The 18,995-nt window shown below is 31.6% G+C and overlaps 3 protein-coding genes across 6 annotated transcripts in view; 2 read left to right on the top strand and 1 right to left on the bottom strand.

Moving 5' to 3' along the window:
- The window catches only part of LOC134693435 (choline transporter-like protein 1), a 30,062-nt gene extending 15,452 nt beyond the window's left edge, over positions 1–14,610 (top strand). For 2 of the 3 annotated variants that reach the window (XM_063554263.1, XM_063554270.1), the window contains exons 16-17: positions 10,469–10,492; positions 12,269–14,610. In XM_063554263.1, the coding sequence (XP_063410333.1) occupies positions 10,469–10,492; positions 12,269–12,352 (108 nt within the window). In that variant the 3' untranslated portion in view covers positions 12,353–14,610. The remainder of the gene's footprint in view (positions 1–10,468; positions 10,493–12,268) is intronic. The other variant, XM_063554277.1, reaches the window with a different exon arrangement.
- Positions 76–6,109, top strand: LOC134693415 (uncharacterized). 2 transcript variants are annotated; one of them, XM_063554231.1, is made up of 4 exons: positions 76–385; positions 2,419–2,591; positions 3,223–3,329; positions 5,003–6,109. In XM_063554231.1, exons 1-4 carry the CDS (start codon positions 170–172, stop codon positions 6,079–6,081), a joined length of 1,575 nt encoding a protein of 524 aa, XP_063410301.1. In that variant the 5' UTR covers positions 76–169; the 3' UTR covers positions 6,082–6,109. The 2 variants fall into 2 exon arrangements, with proteins under 2 accessions (XP_063410301.1, XP_063410309.1); XM_063554239.1 differs by lacking the exon at positions 76–385 and adding an exon at positions 481–835.
- LOC134693427 (uncharacterized) lies at positions 3,855–9,804 on the bottom strand. The gene is made up of 5 exons (XM_063554251.1): positions 9,443–9,804; positions 8,549–8,601; positions 7,790–8,023; positions 6,927–7,074; positions 3,855–4,753 (listed from the first exon to the last, which is right to left on the bottom strand). The coding sequence occupies exons 3-5, from the start codon at positions 7,984–7,986 to the stop codon at positions 3,956–3,958; spliced, it is 1,143 nt and encodes a 380-aa protein (XP_063410321.1). The 5' UTR covers positions 7,987–8,023; positions 8,549–8,601; positions 9,443–9,804; the 3' UTR covers positions 3,855–3,955.
- Positions 14,611–18,995: the final 4,385 nt, after the last annotated feature.

Below are 18,995 nucleotides of genomic sequence, written 5' to 3'. Positions count from 1 at the left end.
CCGGTTCGCCGAATATCGGTTAGCCACTCCCTTAAAGAATTTTTGACCAATCAAAACCTTTGTTTTTCTTCCGCCTTCTGAAGCGTCATCGTCCGCCATTTTGCCCGTCAACTGTTGACATTAACAACGAAATACATATTTGCTGATCGTACCGCGTTTATCATTCGCAATGGTAAAGCGGTGTTGCTGGGGAACTTGTAACACTGATAGCCGATATCCAGATAGATTGGAAGGTGGTATCGTGTTCATACCATTCCCAAAGCCAGGAAGAAGCCTTGAAAAGGGCAGACGATGGATTCGTTTGTGTGGGAGACCCCTTGAACAGTTAAATGAGGAGATAATTAAGGAGAGAGCTAAAGCCAAACATTTATTTGTTTGTTCAAAGGTATTATATTTTAATCATTATCTGGCTTTTGAAGGCATTACATTACACACGTTGATATCAGAAACGGCATGAAAAGTACAAATAAAAGGGTGCCCCAAATAAATCCCCATTTGCTATAAATACGTGTAATTAAATGTAGGAAACTTATGTACGGAACATTAAAATCATCTTGCTACAAGTCACATGCATAATAAATTGTGTTTTCATGAAACAAACATGCAAAAATCGATACACTATTTTACTGTTTACAAGGTTCACCTGAGGTTACAAGGTTACACACTAATTTGCATAATCAATAAACAAATCGCAATGTGCAAATGGCGGCTGATGTACGAAAAATCTACAGCATGTTAATTATGTCCTATTATACATAAATAAATAAGGATGACACTGTGAAACCTGAATGAATAGAACAGTGAAACCATATCATATGGAATTTGAATAAGAAAGGTGAGAACCAGTGTCAAATGATAAAATAGCCACACAAATTACTCGTTGATAAAAGCAGGTGCGTGAAAGTGTAAACAAATGTGTATTCAATGAATGACTTTTTGTATCCACAAATCCTTATACAAGTCGCTATAGGTAGAAGGTGAACTTGTTCAAATAATTATGACGTCTGGCAAGGCTATTTTATTTTTATTCTGGGACGCCTTCCTAGGCGTCATAATTATTTAGACTAAGGGTGACCATGCCACAGTGAAAATGTTTTTTACACTCAAATGCATTTTTCATGAAATGATTGTAAACAAAATCTTAAATGGGTTACTCTATTCTAAGTAGAGACAGTTCCTAGCTGTCAGTGGGATCAAGAAGGGGTAGGCTCCCCTTTATCATGTTTATGTGGGAAACAAACTGGCTGTTTGTCACTGAAACATTACTAGGGAGCTTATGGCAGTCAGTGGGACTCTGAGTTATAACAAGCTCTGAATCAGCAAAGGGCTGTCCATTTGGGGAGCTACCATTTGATTTTTATGGGGGGGGGGGGGGCTATGATGAAAAAATGTGTCCTGCCTTTTTTATGTTGAAATCTCTGTACTGCCTTTTCATTTTCTTAAACTTGTTTTGCATTAGAATAGAGATAACTGTATTGTATTTGAAGCTTTGCGGACGTCCATCGGTAGTTTTACTGTCGCAAATACCCGTTTACCTGTCTCCGCTCCGCGTCGCCAGGTAAACTAAATTTGCGACAGTAAAACTACCGATGAATGTCCTTAAAGCTTCAAATACAATACAGTTATCTCTTAATTTTTGGTCCCTTTTCAAATTGGTTTACATTAAGGTCCAAAGGGTCCAAACTTAAACTTTGTTTGATTTTGACAAAAATTGAATCCTTGGGGTCCTTTGATATGCTGAATCTAAAAATGTACTTAGATTTTTAATTATTGGCCCAGTATTCAAGTTGGTCCAAAATTAAACTTTGTTTGATTTCATCAAAAAATGAATAAATGGGGTTCTTTGGTAAAATGAATTTTTAGAATTCTATAATATCCTGAATATAATCATGTATCTACATTTTGGATATTGAACCATAATAGTTTAATATCCAATTTAAAAATTTAAAATTCTAATTTTCATTTCTTAAACCAAATTCATAATGTGACATAAACCTATGTTGTGTCAACTATTTAATCACAATCCACATTTATAGCTGTATCAAAATTAAAAGTTGTGTCCTTACTTGTCCAATCTGTTCAGGGTTCTACATCTGCGGTCATATAATGATGCGCCCTGTGAAGCAACTGGTTTTAATTTTAAATCACAATTTAGAGTTTTGACCCCAATTTCACGGTCCACTGAACAGAGAAATTATAGTGCGAATGGTGCATCCATGAACTATTTTCACATTCTTGTTATTAGTAATTTATCAATTTCATGCCATGCTTAAAGTCATAAATACCAATTTTTAAAGTGTTTTGAATGATTGTGACCTGCTCAACCATGTCTACATATATGACATATTTTCTATTTTAACAAAGTGCACCTCAAATTAAATCAAAACTTAATGCTCAATTGTTTCATTTTATTTTCAGCATTTTGTAGATGGAGTGCCATCAGAGCGCTATCCAGACCCCATGCCTGCCCTGTCACATGACAAAATAACACCTTGTAGAAAACGTCCAACTCAGAGAGCTTATACTACACATACATTTAGTGCACCAACCTGTAAGAAAAGGCTGATCGACACAGATATGTCATGTGCATTGTAAGTAGAAAAAAGGTAACAATATCTCTTAAAAACAATATCTGATAGTCAAAATTCACTTCTATAAATATATATTTCTGCATATTTTGTATATTTACACCATATTGACTCATTAAACATTGGTTATATTCATTACCCCACACTTTATTTAATGCACATCAATTTTGAGGGTTTAAAATTCAATTGAAATTGACAATAATCTCATCAAATCATATGTGAAAAGGGGTGGGGAAGAAAGAACCTCTAGATCTTGGAATATAATATTGGTACACCCCTAATCATAGTCTGCTATGAAAGATTTATATTCATAGTGAAAGTACATTTATGATCATAATAAAAGGCAAAGGGGTCATAAAGTGATAATCTTGTCGTTCTGTCCATATATAATATACATCCCAAAATTGTTTTGATTTTCTAAAAAGTTTGCCTCAACCAAATGTTATGAAACTTATGCACAATGCTTATTACTGTGGATTCATTATTGTTCCTGGGATACTAATTTTCTTGGGTACAATTAACATGAATTTAAATATTCAAGGAAGAACAAATTAACTTAAGGCTTATATACAGACTTTGCCAAGTTTGATGTTGGGTGTTATGCAGATTTTATAGTTCTCTTCATTTTTTTAAGAACTCAAGGTGAATTGGTACAAGGACCTTTAGATTCATTGGCAGAAAAGAATATTGATGTGTCAGATGTAGAAAACATAGATCCAATTGAAGATAAAAGTTTCTATGGTAGGAATTTAATAATAATATATGTATGACATATACATATACAAAAGATGAAATGGTGTAATTGCCAATGAGACAACTCTTCACAAGAGACCAAATGACACAAAAATGAACAACTATAAGTCATCATACAGTCTTCAACAATGAGCAAAGCCTGTACCACATAGTGACATAGTCAGCTCAAAAAGACCCTGAAATGACAAATGTAAAACAATTCAAGAAAAACTAACGGCCTAATAAATGTACAAATCCATGAACGAAAAAAAATTGTAACACAGCAACAAAGACAACCACGTAATTACATGCTTCTGACATGGGACAGGCACATACATACATAATGTAAATGTGGCGGGATCCCAACCCTCCCCTTATATTTAAAGGGAGATAATTGAACTTACAAATATGTAGTTTAAAATTGCAATTTGTGACAACAGTTGATATAAGAGCAACTTCTCATTAATGTTACAACTTACAAGGGAGATAATTGATTATGTAAAATGAAATGTAATGGAATTATAATTGAGGAGGGGTTCATTCAGCAATTTACACTTATTTTATGGGAAAGCATGGATAAATGCAGGGTATCCAATTACATTTGACAACATTCTGGTGTAAATTTATTTATTAAATCACTTTTTCATGTATGGCTTGAAATGTTGTATATAAAATTTTGACAGTTTATCAACTAAGGCTTTCATGGTGATTTCATGAGGGTAGATTCTTTCTATGCCAATGTCCTGTTTTGTATATGTAACAAAGTCACAAAAAGGTGCACCTGTGGTTAAAAGTTGTCCTTGCACTTGAAACCAGTGTTTATGATCCTGAATTAATGTGAAAGAATCACCACTGGCATTTGGCTTCAAAAAGAAATCAGCTCTTTCATCACACGCTTCCTTCAATGTCATATTCCTTACTGAATATGGGCATTTAATTTCGACAATTCCAGTTTCAGTTTTGTCACATACGACTGCATCTGGGGTTGAACCAATAAAAGGAAGATCTGGTTGAACAACAAGTCCTATATCATGAATATGATTTCCTGATTGTTTAATATACATTTGCTTAGCAATAGTTTCATTTGATGTTCCATATGAGGTTGCTAGTGATGTGAATTGTTTTCTTTGAAAAGTATTTTTCAAAAATTTATCATTAATGTCTCTCTTTCTTAACATTACAGCACCAAAGTTTGAAGCTGTAATGCGGTTTTCTCTATGTTGAAACCATGCTGTTGAATCTGACTGTTTTCTTGTTTCCTTTTCTATAGTAATGGCTTCTGTTTTGGTGATATTTGAAGCAATCCATTCAGTCTTCATTTGGTCCATTGCTGACATATCTATGCATTGCGGTAGTGGTTTTGGAAACACAATATCCCCACATATGTCGGAATTTTCCTCTCTTGGTTGGAATATCGGTGTCATTAATGGTTTCTGCAATGTAATATTAATAAGGATAATTCAATATTGTTTATAATACATAGCACATTTTAAATCATTACAATACATATGAATAATTCTTATATGATTTACAAGTACTTAAATCTGATTGATCCATTAGAGTATACCCTGTCAAAAAGTTTAATATTATGGTAAATATCTGAAATACATTTTACTGCAAACATATTTTTACAATATTTAAATTGAAAATATATGTGTTTTTTTGGTGTTTTTTTTTTACAGGTGTAGACCCTCTGGACATGTTAGCTATGGCTGCAGAAAACAAAGCACTGACTGAAAACTATGCCAAGCTTGTGCTAGAAAATGTAAATTTGCAGCAACAACTTTCAAGTTGTATAAAAAAGAAAAAAGAAAAAAGTATTATAATAGAAAAATCCTTTGGTTGTGAAAAGTTAAATAGTAAAGAGTACCAGTACTACACAGGATTTTCCAAAGATCGGTTTGAAGATATATTAAAATTTCTGGTGCCTAGAGAGGGAGAGGACATTATAAAATGGACAAAAGCTATAAGTGGATCTAAGCAGTTAAGTACCAAAGACCAACTGCTTTTGGTGATGATCAAATTGAGACAAAACTTTGACTTTTCACACATTGCAAATTTATTCAATTTATCAACACAGGATTGCAGTGTCATATTTTTGAACTGGATAAATTATATGTTTCACAGACTAGGTTCACTTGTCATTTGGCCACATAGAGATCAAATCATTGAACATATGCCACCAACTTTTAAACAGGACTTCCCAAATAGTTTGGTCATTATTGATGGCACAGAAGTTAAAATTCAGAAACCCAGTTCATTACATCGTCAAAGTCAGTGTTATTCTGATTACAAATCATGCACAACATTAAAAGGTCTTGTGGGTGTTGACCCAAGAGGATCAATAATCTTTTCATCAATGTTATTTGCTGGTTCAATATCTGACAAGGAAATCACCAAGGAGAGTGGATTTTATCGCTTACTGAAGGATTTAACCAGTAGTGGAAAAGTGAATGTAGGGGATGGAGTAATGGCAGACAAAGGTTTTACGATTGAAAAAGAATTGAAAGAAATTGGTCTGCAACTTAATATACCACCTTTTGCTTCAAGTGGATCGCAGATGAAATCTGCAGATGTAAACGAGACAATCAAAATAGCTAAACACCGTGTTCATGTTGAGAGGGCCATTGCACGTGTGAAACAATTTAAAATTTTATCTGGAAGGATAAATCTATCTTTATTCAGTTCAGTGAATCAAATTTGGCTTACATGTTGCTTATTAACAAATTTCATGCCATTCTTGATCCAAGATAAACAATGATTAAAGTAATTAAAAAGAAATTCCTGAACATTTTTATTCATTTTATTTAATTCTTTATTCAATGTAAATACTATCAATGACTATAGAGCATGAAAACAGACATACCAGATAAATTTAAAATTTGAACATTAATGAACCATGAAAATGACACTGACAAGACAGATATTTACACTAACAATCAATTCATATATAGACTGCAGAAAGTCACCTATTCCTTAAAAGATATCTGAAAAACAGACCAAACAAGATTTTTTTTTCATTTACCAATGAACCATGAAAATGAGGTCAGTGTAGGATGAATAATGCCTGACGGTCATTCACACATTTCAAGCATTTCATATATAAATTATAACTGAAACAATGGTCACAATGTTTGAAAAATACACCAAATACACAAAATAATAATTTGGCACAATGAACTTTGAAAAAGTGATGACACCTCACATTTGGACATGCACAACCATTCCATTTTCAAAATATGCATACAGTTGCCCCATTATATTGAAAATGAAATTGTGTTTCACTGGTCATTTTGGAGCCCTTTATTGCTTGCTGTTAGGTGAAACATGAAAAGAAGGTTGAGGACATTTGACAGGTGTAAAGTTTTACAACATTATGCATCTGATGTACAATCCCTGTCTTTCTAAAACAGAAGTCACAGGCATGACAATCATAATAAGTTATTGCCAAGAGCATGAAAGCTTGAACACTTTTTCATATCATTTTTTCTTTCATTTTATTTACTGCAGTCACTTTGTACCATGCAATGTTCATATTCTTTCATGAGTAATAGTCTGTTTTTAAAACATAAAAGTTAAACCTATCAGAAACACAACAATTCTTACATGATAACTGAGAGGTGATCCAAGTAATTGGGGTCCTACTGGTGTGTCTAAGGTTCTGCTGGATCCCAGTTCCTCAACCAGGTACGATATTGGGCTCAGTTTAAGCTGCTTCAGGTGGATGATATCCTCAGCACAGACTTCAATTTTTCTATAAAACAAGATAAAATACTGGCTACAGTAAAAAAATATGCAAGTGTTCAGTAAACAAAAATTTGTTGCATGATGTATCTGAACACATAAACAATGATATAGCATGGTAAACATGGTATAGCTTGGTCATATGAACCATGATTTCAAATTTCAGAAAGCGCTGAAGTCCATTTAAAAAAAAATCTTTAAAGGACTACTAAAGTTGATCATAAGTCCTGAACAATTTAGTATATTTACAACCAAGTTTTTTGTGAAACCAACTCCAGATATGTAGTTCTTGAGAAAAAAATAGGACGAAAATTAACTACATAAGAACCTGTAACATAATAGGACTGAAATAATAAAATACATGGTTTTTAAGGGAACAAATACTTCATTACTTCTAGTAGTTTTTAATATTCTTTATATTATATAGAGTTGTTATGTATGAATGATTCAGCATGTTTGAAGGCCCTCCAGCTACTGTCAAGATGAAGAACAGGAATAAAGGCCCTGTTCATTGATAATTTTATATTTTATGCATTGTGTGCGATATTGTCTCATGCAAATTTACTCAATATTTCTTTTTTTTTTCATTTTTAAATATCTTATAGTCAGCTCTTTTGATTTTTCTCTTATTTTTGTATAATTCATTCTTTTAATCTTGTTCATTCTATATCTAATAATAGGGGATAATCAATTTATCTCACAGGCTGACATAACATTTTAATCACCTATTGTCAATAAATGTGGCAATTACAGGTTTTCTTTTTCTAGTTAAATTCATTGGCCTTGAAATAACCATTTGGGACACAGGCTCTGCCTTAATTTTTGGTCCTCTTGGCTTGTCCCACTGCTGTGGTAGACTTGTAGATGATGGCTGAGATGGAACAGCTTTATACCCAAGGATTTTCCATTGCTCTATCATCATGATCACTGTCAGAACATGTGCACATTTTCCTGATATTCTAAAAGTATAATTTATGTAACATTATTTTCAAGTTTCTCATGTATAATATACTAAACTTGTCTTATAATAAGTAAACACAATAATACTTTTATGTTAAGCATGTGATCTACATGTACATGGATCGAAATAACTAATAAGTGCATCAGATGGATGTTGCACAGTCCTTAAATGAAGGTTACAGTGATCCAAGTGCTGTTAAACAATGTACTGAATGCAAGAAATTTGAAGTAAATTAATATCATTGATATATTACCATATAGGTCTTTGAGAAATTGGCCTTAATGCAGAACTTAAAAGTATTGGGATGGACAGACAAAAGTAAATCTATTTGATCAATCCACATTAGTGTAGTTGGATTTTTGAAGTCTTTGTTTACTCCTTGGTTTTATTTGTTGTTGCCTTTGATATGTAGCTCTGTTTAAGTTAACAGCTTTTAAATTTATATTTGACATAAGAACAGCAACATGTATACATGTTTGATTTTAAAATCATCACTTTTGTTAATGTAAATATTTCAACATACCAAGGAAAAATCGTATTCCACAATGGATTCCAAGAAACAAAATTTACAAAACTCTGCAACAAAATACAAAAAAACATAATAAAATTAAACATTTCATGCATCTTTTTAAAAACAGACTTGGTCAGGGTGGGGCCACTAGGCAATCTGCCCTCTTTGCAACCAGCTGATATCTATTGAAGCCTAGGGAAGGAATCGAACCTTCGTACCCTGACCAATATCAATTTGATACAGTACTAGATATATATATATAAAGTTCTGCTTTTTTAAAAATGGCTTTATATTCCATTTATATATATAAACAAATCTTATATTGATGTGTACAATGTATGGTTATCAGAATATTCACATGTACAAGGGAATATATGTATATGTTTGTGTGTTAACCAGTAGCTTTTTTATAGGGAGGGGGTAGACTCAGAATAAAAGAAGGTTCATAAAATATTGAGGGTGAAAGTTAAGGTCTTTCAATTGTTCTATACATGTTCACTACCCTGGGTAATGTTCGTTATTTAAAGTTTTTCGTGTATTAAAATAACTCACTTAATAAGTCGTTCCGTGACGTTCATTCACAGGGGTTCCCATGGATAGTAAACTTGGCAAATTTCTTTTACTTTAGGGGTCCAAACCCATAAAGAGCTCTACTAAACTATTCTTAACCTCAAACCTTACCCTATTCACACCTAAACCTAACACTTACCCTAACCTAAAACATTCCCTAACCTAACCATAACCATGAATGCTCCATATCTCTAAAGTATAGGGACCCTTAAAGTAAAAGAAGGCAAATAGTAGCAAACCCCTCTGCATCATTTGGGCAATAACATTATAAAAGAAAATACGTGCAAATAATTTACAAAGAGGAAATTTTATAAACATAAGAGAAATAATCCTAACCCTGCCTTGCAGCTACAGTGTGCATCTTCTAGTTTACGTGTTGTTTCATTCACGTCCAGGTTAATAGTATGTGGATCTTCACTCTTCCTCTGGCTGCGGTAAACATTGGATTTTATCGCAATACGTTCATTTCCTGCTCTAAATATTGACACCGATTTAACATAACTGTCCTTTACAAAAGCAGTTGCCCTTTGTTTTTGTCGAAGGGTTGGCAAATAAACAAGATATGATGCTGAAAAGTCGTCTGGGACATCCTGTAGTTGCAAGATGTCGGCCATACTTGTTTACAAAGTTGACGGGCATACGCTTCTTGACTACCGTTGTTAAGCAGTAGGCGTGGCTAACCGATATTCGGCGAACCGGCAATTAGGGTCACTGTTCATTTAACTCAAAATCAGCTGTAAAATATAGTAGTGATAGAGTTATGTCCCTTTACAAATTGAAAAAATGCTATTGTTTCCATTCTTTAAAGTAAGTTTGGCTCAACCAAATGCTGTGAAACTTATGCAAAATGCATTTTACCACAAAACTAAAAATCAGGAACAAATTTTATTAGTTACTTTTACTGTTCTTGTTGATTTATATTTCATTATAACATTTTATGCAAATGGAGGCATCAGCAGACACATTCTCCATTTATTTGGATTAAGAATAATATTAAAAAGAGGTATTGACAGATTTATATCAAGTAAATAACATCAATTCTTAGTAAGGCTCAAACTTCTAAATCAACAAGATAACCTACAGCTTAGAAGAATAACCAAACATTGAGTTAACAAATGAGGTAATAAATATTTTACCTTTTTATGACATTTTGGCCAAAAAAAAAGGGAGATAATTTGGTTCAATATGAAATGGAAAAAAAATATGAAAAATAACTGAATCAACATATAGATATGCATGGCAACAATATAACATGATATGCTAATTAGACATAAAAGTATAGTAAAATATGTATTACTGTTTTAACTTAATATATTTTGTATCTTAACTAAGATGTATTATTTATACTATTTTAATATTTAGTCTTTCATCAATTCATACAATAAGGTAACATGGTCTAAATTACAATAATTCTATCATACAACAGCATGTTATCAAACTTAAAAATAGCAGCTAGGCAATTTGCAGATACATTTGTTTTACAGCAGCATGCAAATGAATCCAAAAGCAAAGCATTAAAATCTTATTCAATATGCTAAATCTGTCACTCAGTAGCATTCTATACAAGCAAAACGAAATAAAATGGCTTGCCACAATATAATTTCTTGCTTATTTACTTCACTCCATGAGTCTGTTTGGCTTGTGTCTTATCCAACTTTGTATTTTGAGCATTAAATAAAATATGATTTTATTTAAACTTTCTTGCTGAGAGATGCTACATTGTCAACTGCAGCTTTGATATATTTGAATGTGTGTCTTCTTTTCTTTCTTATATTGTTATTTTGAGCAGATATAAACAAGTAATGTGTCAGCTGCAATTCTTTCTTAAAATAAGTTTCTTGTATGTTAATCCAAACTATAGAAACATGTTAAATTCTTCTTGCTTCTTAATAGAATAACATAATAAATTTTAAAACTTTAATTGCTTAGATGAAACTCATGATTTACCTAAGCAATAGCATTTGGTAATTTTTGGACTTTATCTATCATCTTAACAAAATGAATCATGAACAGATATTCAGTTCTATAGAAGTTTTGAAGCAATATTTCATACAAAAGCAGTTACAGAATTTTGAAGAATGAATATAGAAGTGTATTAAAATCTTTTTTGTTTGTTTTTCTTTTGAATTTTGTGCATGAAATAATTTTGTTTAAACTAAGAATCATATTAAGAATGGTATTCATATTTAAAGTTTAATGATGTGCTTTACATTTATTATACAAAAAAGTGAAGGAGAGTATTCTGCAGAAACAAATATTTATAAGCTTTATCAAAACTATATAGTACATACCTAGAAGCATCTGTGTTGAAAATGATTGTAACATTTTATCATTAGGAAAGGCAATAAATTTAAGTGCAAGACATATAAAAGAGACTGAGAAATCAAGTCCTTTCAAAAACAACTACTGAAATTTAAATTTAGCATTATCAAACTTAATTTTGTGGCAAATTAATTTTTACTTGAACTTCAACATCTCTCCAAGACAAACAACACTAACCAATAGAAATAACAGCTAGTTAACAGTTACATTTATATCAATGTCATGGGTTGCAAAAAGAAAAGTTTTTTTTCAAATAACTGTTTGACCCTCTGACCTTTCAATATTATTTTTATAAGAAATTCACTTACCTATAGTTAACTTCTACTCCATTTATCATGTTAAAATATTAATATGTCTTTCTTAATTTTATAAACAAGTCTTCACTGGTATATTTACACAATTAATTTTGATTTCAGCTTCCATTTTGAAATACTTGTTGGTTCTTATTAATATCTGGGAGAACACTAGCTTTAGGACAACTTTACCTTAAATTTTGATCATCTGTGTTCCATCAGAATATATAAAAATAGAGAGAAATTGTATGATTGCCAATAAAACAGCTATCCACCAGGGATGTAAACAACTATAGGCCACACTAGGGCCTGCAACATTGAGCAAAACCTATATCATATAGTTAGGCTATAAAAGGCTCCATCATTTCAAAAAGGGAAACAATTGAAAAAAGAACAACAAATGCCAAGCTAAACTGATACAGATAGATTAGTTTCCTCATTTAAATTTGACACAGTCTTTCATAAAAAAGATAAAATACACTTGAAAGAAAATTTGTAAACACTTATATAAGTTATAGATGTAACTTTATATTCTATTTACTTACAGAAATACATAGAAGAGACCAGTACTGAGTTGAATCTCCTGACTAGAAAAGATAAAACAGAAGAGACTGAACCCGCTCAAATTTAGTAACTCGGACATTGAATAACAATATTGTGAGAGATTACCTTTTAGACTTTGTCAATAATATTTTGAAATGTGTTTATTTGGTATAAAATATTACTGTATAAGAAATGACGGAAACAAATATAGAAGTTTAAGCTAAAGAAAGGTTTGCGAAATAAACTCAGGCACTTTATAACATTGGTAGATGTTGACAGTAGTTTGAAATGCTTCTGTATGTATATATGTACATGTAATTTGTACATGTAATTTGTATATAGGATATATTTCTAAAAGAAAATTTATTGCATTTAAACATGTTATGATGTAAAAAACAGAATCTTATACTAAAGATCTCTAAAATGAAAATCAGCCAAGACCAAGATTAATATTCTCAGACAAGTTGTCAAAATCATGATTCAATACCATTTAGATCTGACTCTTTCAACTCTTTAACATGTTAGTCTGGCATGACTCATCTGACCTTATTTCATATTTCTTGGGTCTACAGTAACTTTTAGTGATGAGATCTGTTTCAAAGATACGATGTCATACCATGATTGGCATATAGAATAAGTTGTTGGTCACATGCCCAGGGGGTAACTTCCTATATTTTATTGGTATGAGTGTGCCGCAAAACAGGGTTGCTTTTTCATGTCTGCCGCTTAGAACAAGGTTGCTTTTTCATGTCTGATGGTTAGAACAGGGTCACCTTTTTCAAGCCATACTGGTGAGAACAGGGTCCTTTTAAACAAAGTATTTGTCTAGAACAAGATCACTTATTTAACTGTTTAAGATACAGTCTATAACCCAGGACTAAAATAGCATTTATTTTATATGGTCTGGAACAGGGTATACATTTTCTGAGGGTGTCTAGAACAAGGTATGTTTTTCGATATTTCTGTTAGAATTGGGTATGTTTTCAGTGTTACCTGGTTGGAACAGGGTGTGATTTGACAAGTGCTGTCAGCATAGTTTTTACCGGAAAGGTTAGTCAGTTATCCCCCAGGTCACATGCCTGTCTGGCAGGGTGTTTCTGACATTGAAATCATTATCATGAATCAATAATAATGTTAGTTAGATATACCAGTACCTACTTTAAGATTATGGTCTGGAAGACTTTGACATGAATATTTATATTGATTAGGAAAGATGGATACAATATAAGAGGGTACACATTTGTTTAATAAATGTTTTAAAACTGTTTGAAGAGAATGGAAATAATCTTTATCAGCTGCAATTTTTGACAGAAATGAGACATGAGAAATGTTGGTTGCCTAGCAACATTTAAAAAAATAAAATTTATTACACTATTAAGGTAGAGATAACATAAAATATATTTGTATCTCAAGAACATATTACTTGACTTTTGTACATACACAATGATTGGTTAAATCTATGTGACCCTAATGTACATGTAAATAAAGGTCATAATGACTGTAAGTATATGTAGTTCTGATATTTTTCATTGGTCAAAACCAGTTTATATTATTTAATAAGGTTGTTTATTTTTTTGAATTTTTTTCTTTAAAATTGATTCATGTCTTGTTTCAGTTGTATACAATGTAAATGTACATATTATAAATATGTGGATTATAATGAATATTTTGGTGCATAGTACTAAATTCTGCATAGAATTAGTTAATATTGCTTTGTTACTTTGAATTTTATCATGTTATGGCTATTGATGCATGCACTTGTTTCTAACAATTATTTGTTCTATATTCAATTTACAGGGTACTATATAAATGAACAAAGTGAATAAATCTTCTCCTTGTAGAAGAATTCTGTGTAAGATAGATGCAATAAATGAAATATAAACATTTTTTTTTTAATTCATAGGTTGTTATGGTTTGTTTTATAGTGGGATTTAAGATCTCCTTCTTGGTATCCATAGGCTGAAGGTTGTTTGATTTAAAAAAAAATAAAAAAAATATGCATTCAGGAAAGGCATTTAAAAATAAGGCAGTAAGATTTGATTTTTTCTCTATTATTTTAGAACAAGCACATGACATCTGATCCATTGAGAGGAAAGCTGAACTGACCTCGCTTAAATGTTTTTAAAATAATTTTAATGTCTATCAGCTTTTCTTAGCTACCGTAGATCTGCCCTTCCAACATGATTCTAATAGATCTCTCCAGCAATGTTGTCCATCAGTAGTGCCTTTTTTTATACCAGCTTGAATATTTTTGGCTACTATTTATTGCTAAAAGATGTGCATAGAAAAACTCCCCTTTATTTATGAAAGAGTAATGAATTAATTCATTGTTGTTTTTTTATTTTATTTGACTTGACGAGACTATTATTAAAATTTACTTTTCATATGTGATATAGATATAATTTAAATAAATTGAGGAGTATTAAATTTTTGAAAAGTGAAATTTGTCATGATTGATACCTATCTTTTATAAACTTTTCCAGGGTAAAAATTAGTTTAATAAAAAAGTAATTTATAAATTTTCTTATTCTCATGTAAGTAATAAAGTTGCTTCACCTTTTTGAAGATAAAACACATTGTAGCATTTTTTTTTATTTCACAAATTCTAATGATTTCTATACAATTTTAAAATGTATTGGAGTGGTATGGACTTGCAATTACACATACTCGTCAGGTAGACATAAGTATCCTACCTATACGTAATGCATTTGTTATGGGATGATACATTAATTGGAATATGTCTCTCGTTAACCAGAGAAAAAAATGATTTAAAAAAATTATCTTACAAATGTATTATATGTATTAGAGGTGGGTCAGATACTAAAGTTAAAGTTATGCTGGTTTATTTATTACATAGCATTTAATATGTAAAATGAGAAAATGATAAATTTTTAATATTTTTTTAATCACATAAAGTATATGACAACCTAGTTTATTTATTTTTCTGTCAGCACATTTATACCCTAAATGATAGTCAGTAACCCCCCTGGGATACAAGCTGGATGATGCAATCAGATACAAAGCTCCAATGGTCATGATTAGGCATCATGTCATTAATAGGTTGAATTCAGAATTGATGCATAGAGAATTATAATGAATTATAACATACATTCACATCCTTAAGTATCAACAGCATTTTTGTCATTTCGATTCTCAATTTTCACTTTGGTAGCAAAGTTTCAATCAACTTTTTAAAGGAACTTTTTCTACCTTACAAAGTTTTGAATTACATGTATTTTGATTTTTTGGATAACATTATTTTACAAATTGTATCTGAATAAAGGTGTCTTTTCAATTATTTTAATAGCATCAGTTGCAATATATTTCTGAAAAAGATTGTATTATTTCTTTTGTTACTGAATTTTTTTATTTTTTTTTATTTTCAATATATGTATTACGTTGCATTTGTATGTAAACAAATATTTTTTATACATCATTGAAATTAATTATAAATTATTATAACCATATATTGTTATTATTTTCAAAGTATATATATATAGATAACATTGTAATATCATTATTTTCTTTTTTTTCTAATAAAGGGAAAGCTTACTACTAAGATTTGTTGTTAATTCTATGCGTAAATGTGTAGTTCTATCAACCTAAACTACACTTTCTGTTTGAATATTTCTTGAAAAATAATAATTGGGTAGTACATTTAATAAGAAGATTTGGTATTATTACCAATGAGACAACTGTCCATTCAAGTCACAATCTGTAAAAGAAAACAATTATAGGTCAAAGTACCGTCTTCAACATGGAGCCTTGGCCCACAGAAGTCATGAGCTTGACGTTGTATAACCAGTTGATGACCATTGCCTGTGTTGACCTTTTGATGTCTTTAAGTTTACGGATATGCTGTTGAGAATTTATTTTATTCACATAGGCCCCTTATTGCCTTTTAGCTCATCAAAAGGTGCATGCGAGGTATTGCCATCACCTAGTGTGCATTGTTGCCAAAGTTGGCAAAATTTTTTTTTCAAATTCTCTCTAAAACACAAAATGGATTTTTTCCAAACTTTGTGTGGTGCATCATTATATGATGGATTCTGATTTGTCAACAAAGAGGACCACAATTTCAAAAAAAATTAGAGCTTAACATATGATCAACAAATCAAAGTTATCTACCTTCAATTTTTGTTAAGCCTGCAACTACTGTTGCAGTAAGCTCGACATAGGGATAGAAATCTAATGGAAGAGCATCAGAGCCGTAAACAAATTCTTTAAAGTTTAATATTTCAGAAGGTTAAAGACCTGGATCCTTCATACTTTGTATAAAAATCAAGAATCTTGATATTTTTTCCTACAATTTAGGTCATTTTGAGATGATTTTAGCGTTGGTGCTCTTTTATTTTTGGTATGTGAGTACCTTGCTAGTTCCTCATGCCTGTCAGACTGTTTTCACATGACCAAGACCCCATTTCTATATCTATGAACATGGTTTAGTTTCCCTGGTCAATTCCATATCTCAGATACTATAAGCGATAGGTCTACTGTATTTAGTGTTTGGAATGATTTCAATGATTGCAAGGTGTACATGTCCAACTGGCATTTGTCATGTCACATGATGTGACAATAATCTAATTTTCATGGTTAGTGTTTTTGTGTTTTGGTCTGTTTCTTCTAGGTCAGCTTTATTGGTGTATTTAAATAGTTTTTTTATGTCCATGTCAGTCTGGCATGTTTTATTTGACCATGACCTAATAGGCTTTGTTGCTCAATGTTAAGATTTTGTGTTTTGGTCTGATTTTCTAGTAGTATGAGCAATAAGTCAACTATATTTGGTGTTTGGTATGATTGTAAGGTGTACAAGCCTGTCTGCCAGTTTTCATTTTCTGACCATGACCTCATTTCCATGGTTTGTTAGTCAATCTTTCCTTGTTTAGTTTGTTTCTAAGATAGGTATACATATATTTCCTGTTTGGTTTATCTGACCATGTTCTCATTTTTTTGGCTCATAAGAAGTCTATGTGATAGTTGTAGTAAAGTATATTTAGGAGTATTGACAGAAAAGTTAATGGTCAGTAAAGATGGCAAGACATTCCAGCATGTGCACTCTTGTTAAAAAAAAATGGACAACCCATTTTCAATTTATTACATGTATCCCTGAAATGTTATTTTTTTTAACATTGTCATTTTTTTAGCACTTATGCTTAGAAAACTGTGGGTTTTTTTTCAGGATGAAAAGATACATTTAAAGTACCTAAATTAGAAGATTGCCTTTATGGGAGTTACTGACCATTTTTTACCAATTTTAGATTTATTGCAGTTACATGTATCTCGAAAAATATTACAGATAGAGGAAAAACTGTCAGCAGCAAAAAGAACAGTGAGCAAACCAAGATCTTCACATGAAAATAAGACAATATAAATCAATTATTCCTCCTACTTGAGGTAATAGTCCTTTAAGAAATCAAAATGCCATTTGGATCTGGATCCAAACATCACAATTTCACCCTAGTGAAGAGTTTTTACAGTGATAATGATGTCTGCCACTGTTGCTAATGCATATCTTATATTGCATATCAATGGGCATTCAAGTACAATAGAAATTGAAAAGCCAATGCATAAAAAAACACACAAAAATACAAAAAGAGATAATTTGCACTTAACATGGTTTAATTTATTTCAAGGATCTCTTTTAACTGATGAATAAATGTCATGGTGTTAGATTGATATCTATCAAAATGCATTGATAGTCCAAAAAAAATTAACCCACTGAACCCTCCCCCTGAATCTGCCACTGATACACATAATACTTACTAACCCTAAGACATGCATGCATGTTGTGATGTTATGCTATTGTTTCAGAAAAAGGGAGAAGGTTTGGGCCCATTAAAACGTTTAATCCCGCTGCAAATGTTTGCACCTGTCCTAAGTCAGGAATCTGATGTACAGTAGTTGTCGTTTGTTTATGTAATATATTCGTGTTTCTCGTTTCTCGTTTTGTTTATATAGATTAGACCGTTGGTTTTCCCGTTTGAATGGTTTTACACTAGTAATTTTGGGGCCCTTTATAGCTTGTTGTTCGGTGTGAGCCAAGGCTCCGTGTTGAAGGCCGTACTTTAACCTATAATGGTTTAATTTTTAAATTGTTATTTGGATTTGGATGGAGAGTTGTCTCATTGGCACTCACACCACATCTTCCTATATCTATATATGACCAATCCTTCATAGTCTTAGTTAGTTCGAGAAGAAATTTGTGACTGAATATTTCAGATTTCAAAACTATTTTATTTTCAAATAATTCTTTGTTTAGTGCCTTTATAGAGCAAAGCATCTCCAAACGGACATGTTTATTAGTGTTCAATGCCATTTCCTGGAGCACTGTTGGGTTTCTCTTGTCAGTCAGTCTTTGAATTGGTAGAGTACTTTGAGAGAACTACATCATGTATGACCTTTTGCAAGAAAATTAACATTGATTATTCTATTATGTTAAGATAAGAGTCAAATACACCTGCACCATGCTGGGTTTGAACTCACAACATCAGTGGTGACAGACTAATGCTATATAGCAGATAAACCACTGCATAAAGAACATTCAGCCAAGGAGGCCAGCTTTAACATTGAAAAAAGCTTCTTCATTTAACAATAAAATTACAACACAATCTGGCTTGAGGAAATAAATGTAACATTTATTATTATATTTGTCCCTAGTACATGTAGTTTAAATTACACTTATCATACCCAACTTTCTTTTATTTTTTACCTTCTGTTGTACATTAGTTTGG

The sequence above is a fragment of the Mytilus trossulus genome, chromosome 1, assembly GCF_036588685.1.
Source record: "Mytilus trossulus isolate FHL-02 chromosome 1, PNRI_Mtr1.1.1.hap1, whole genome shotgun sequence".
In the NCBI taxonomy this organism is placed as follows: Eukaryota; Metazoa; Mollusca; class Bivalvia; order Mytilida; family Mytilidae; genus Mytilus; species Mytilus trossulus.
This window is presented reverse-complemented; position numbering and strand designations above follow the sequence as displayed.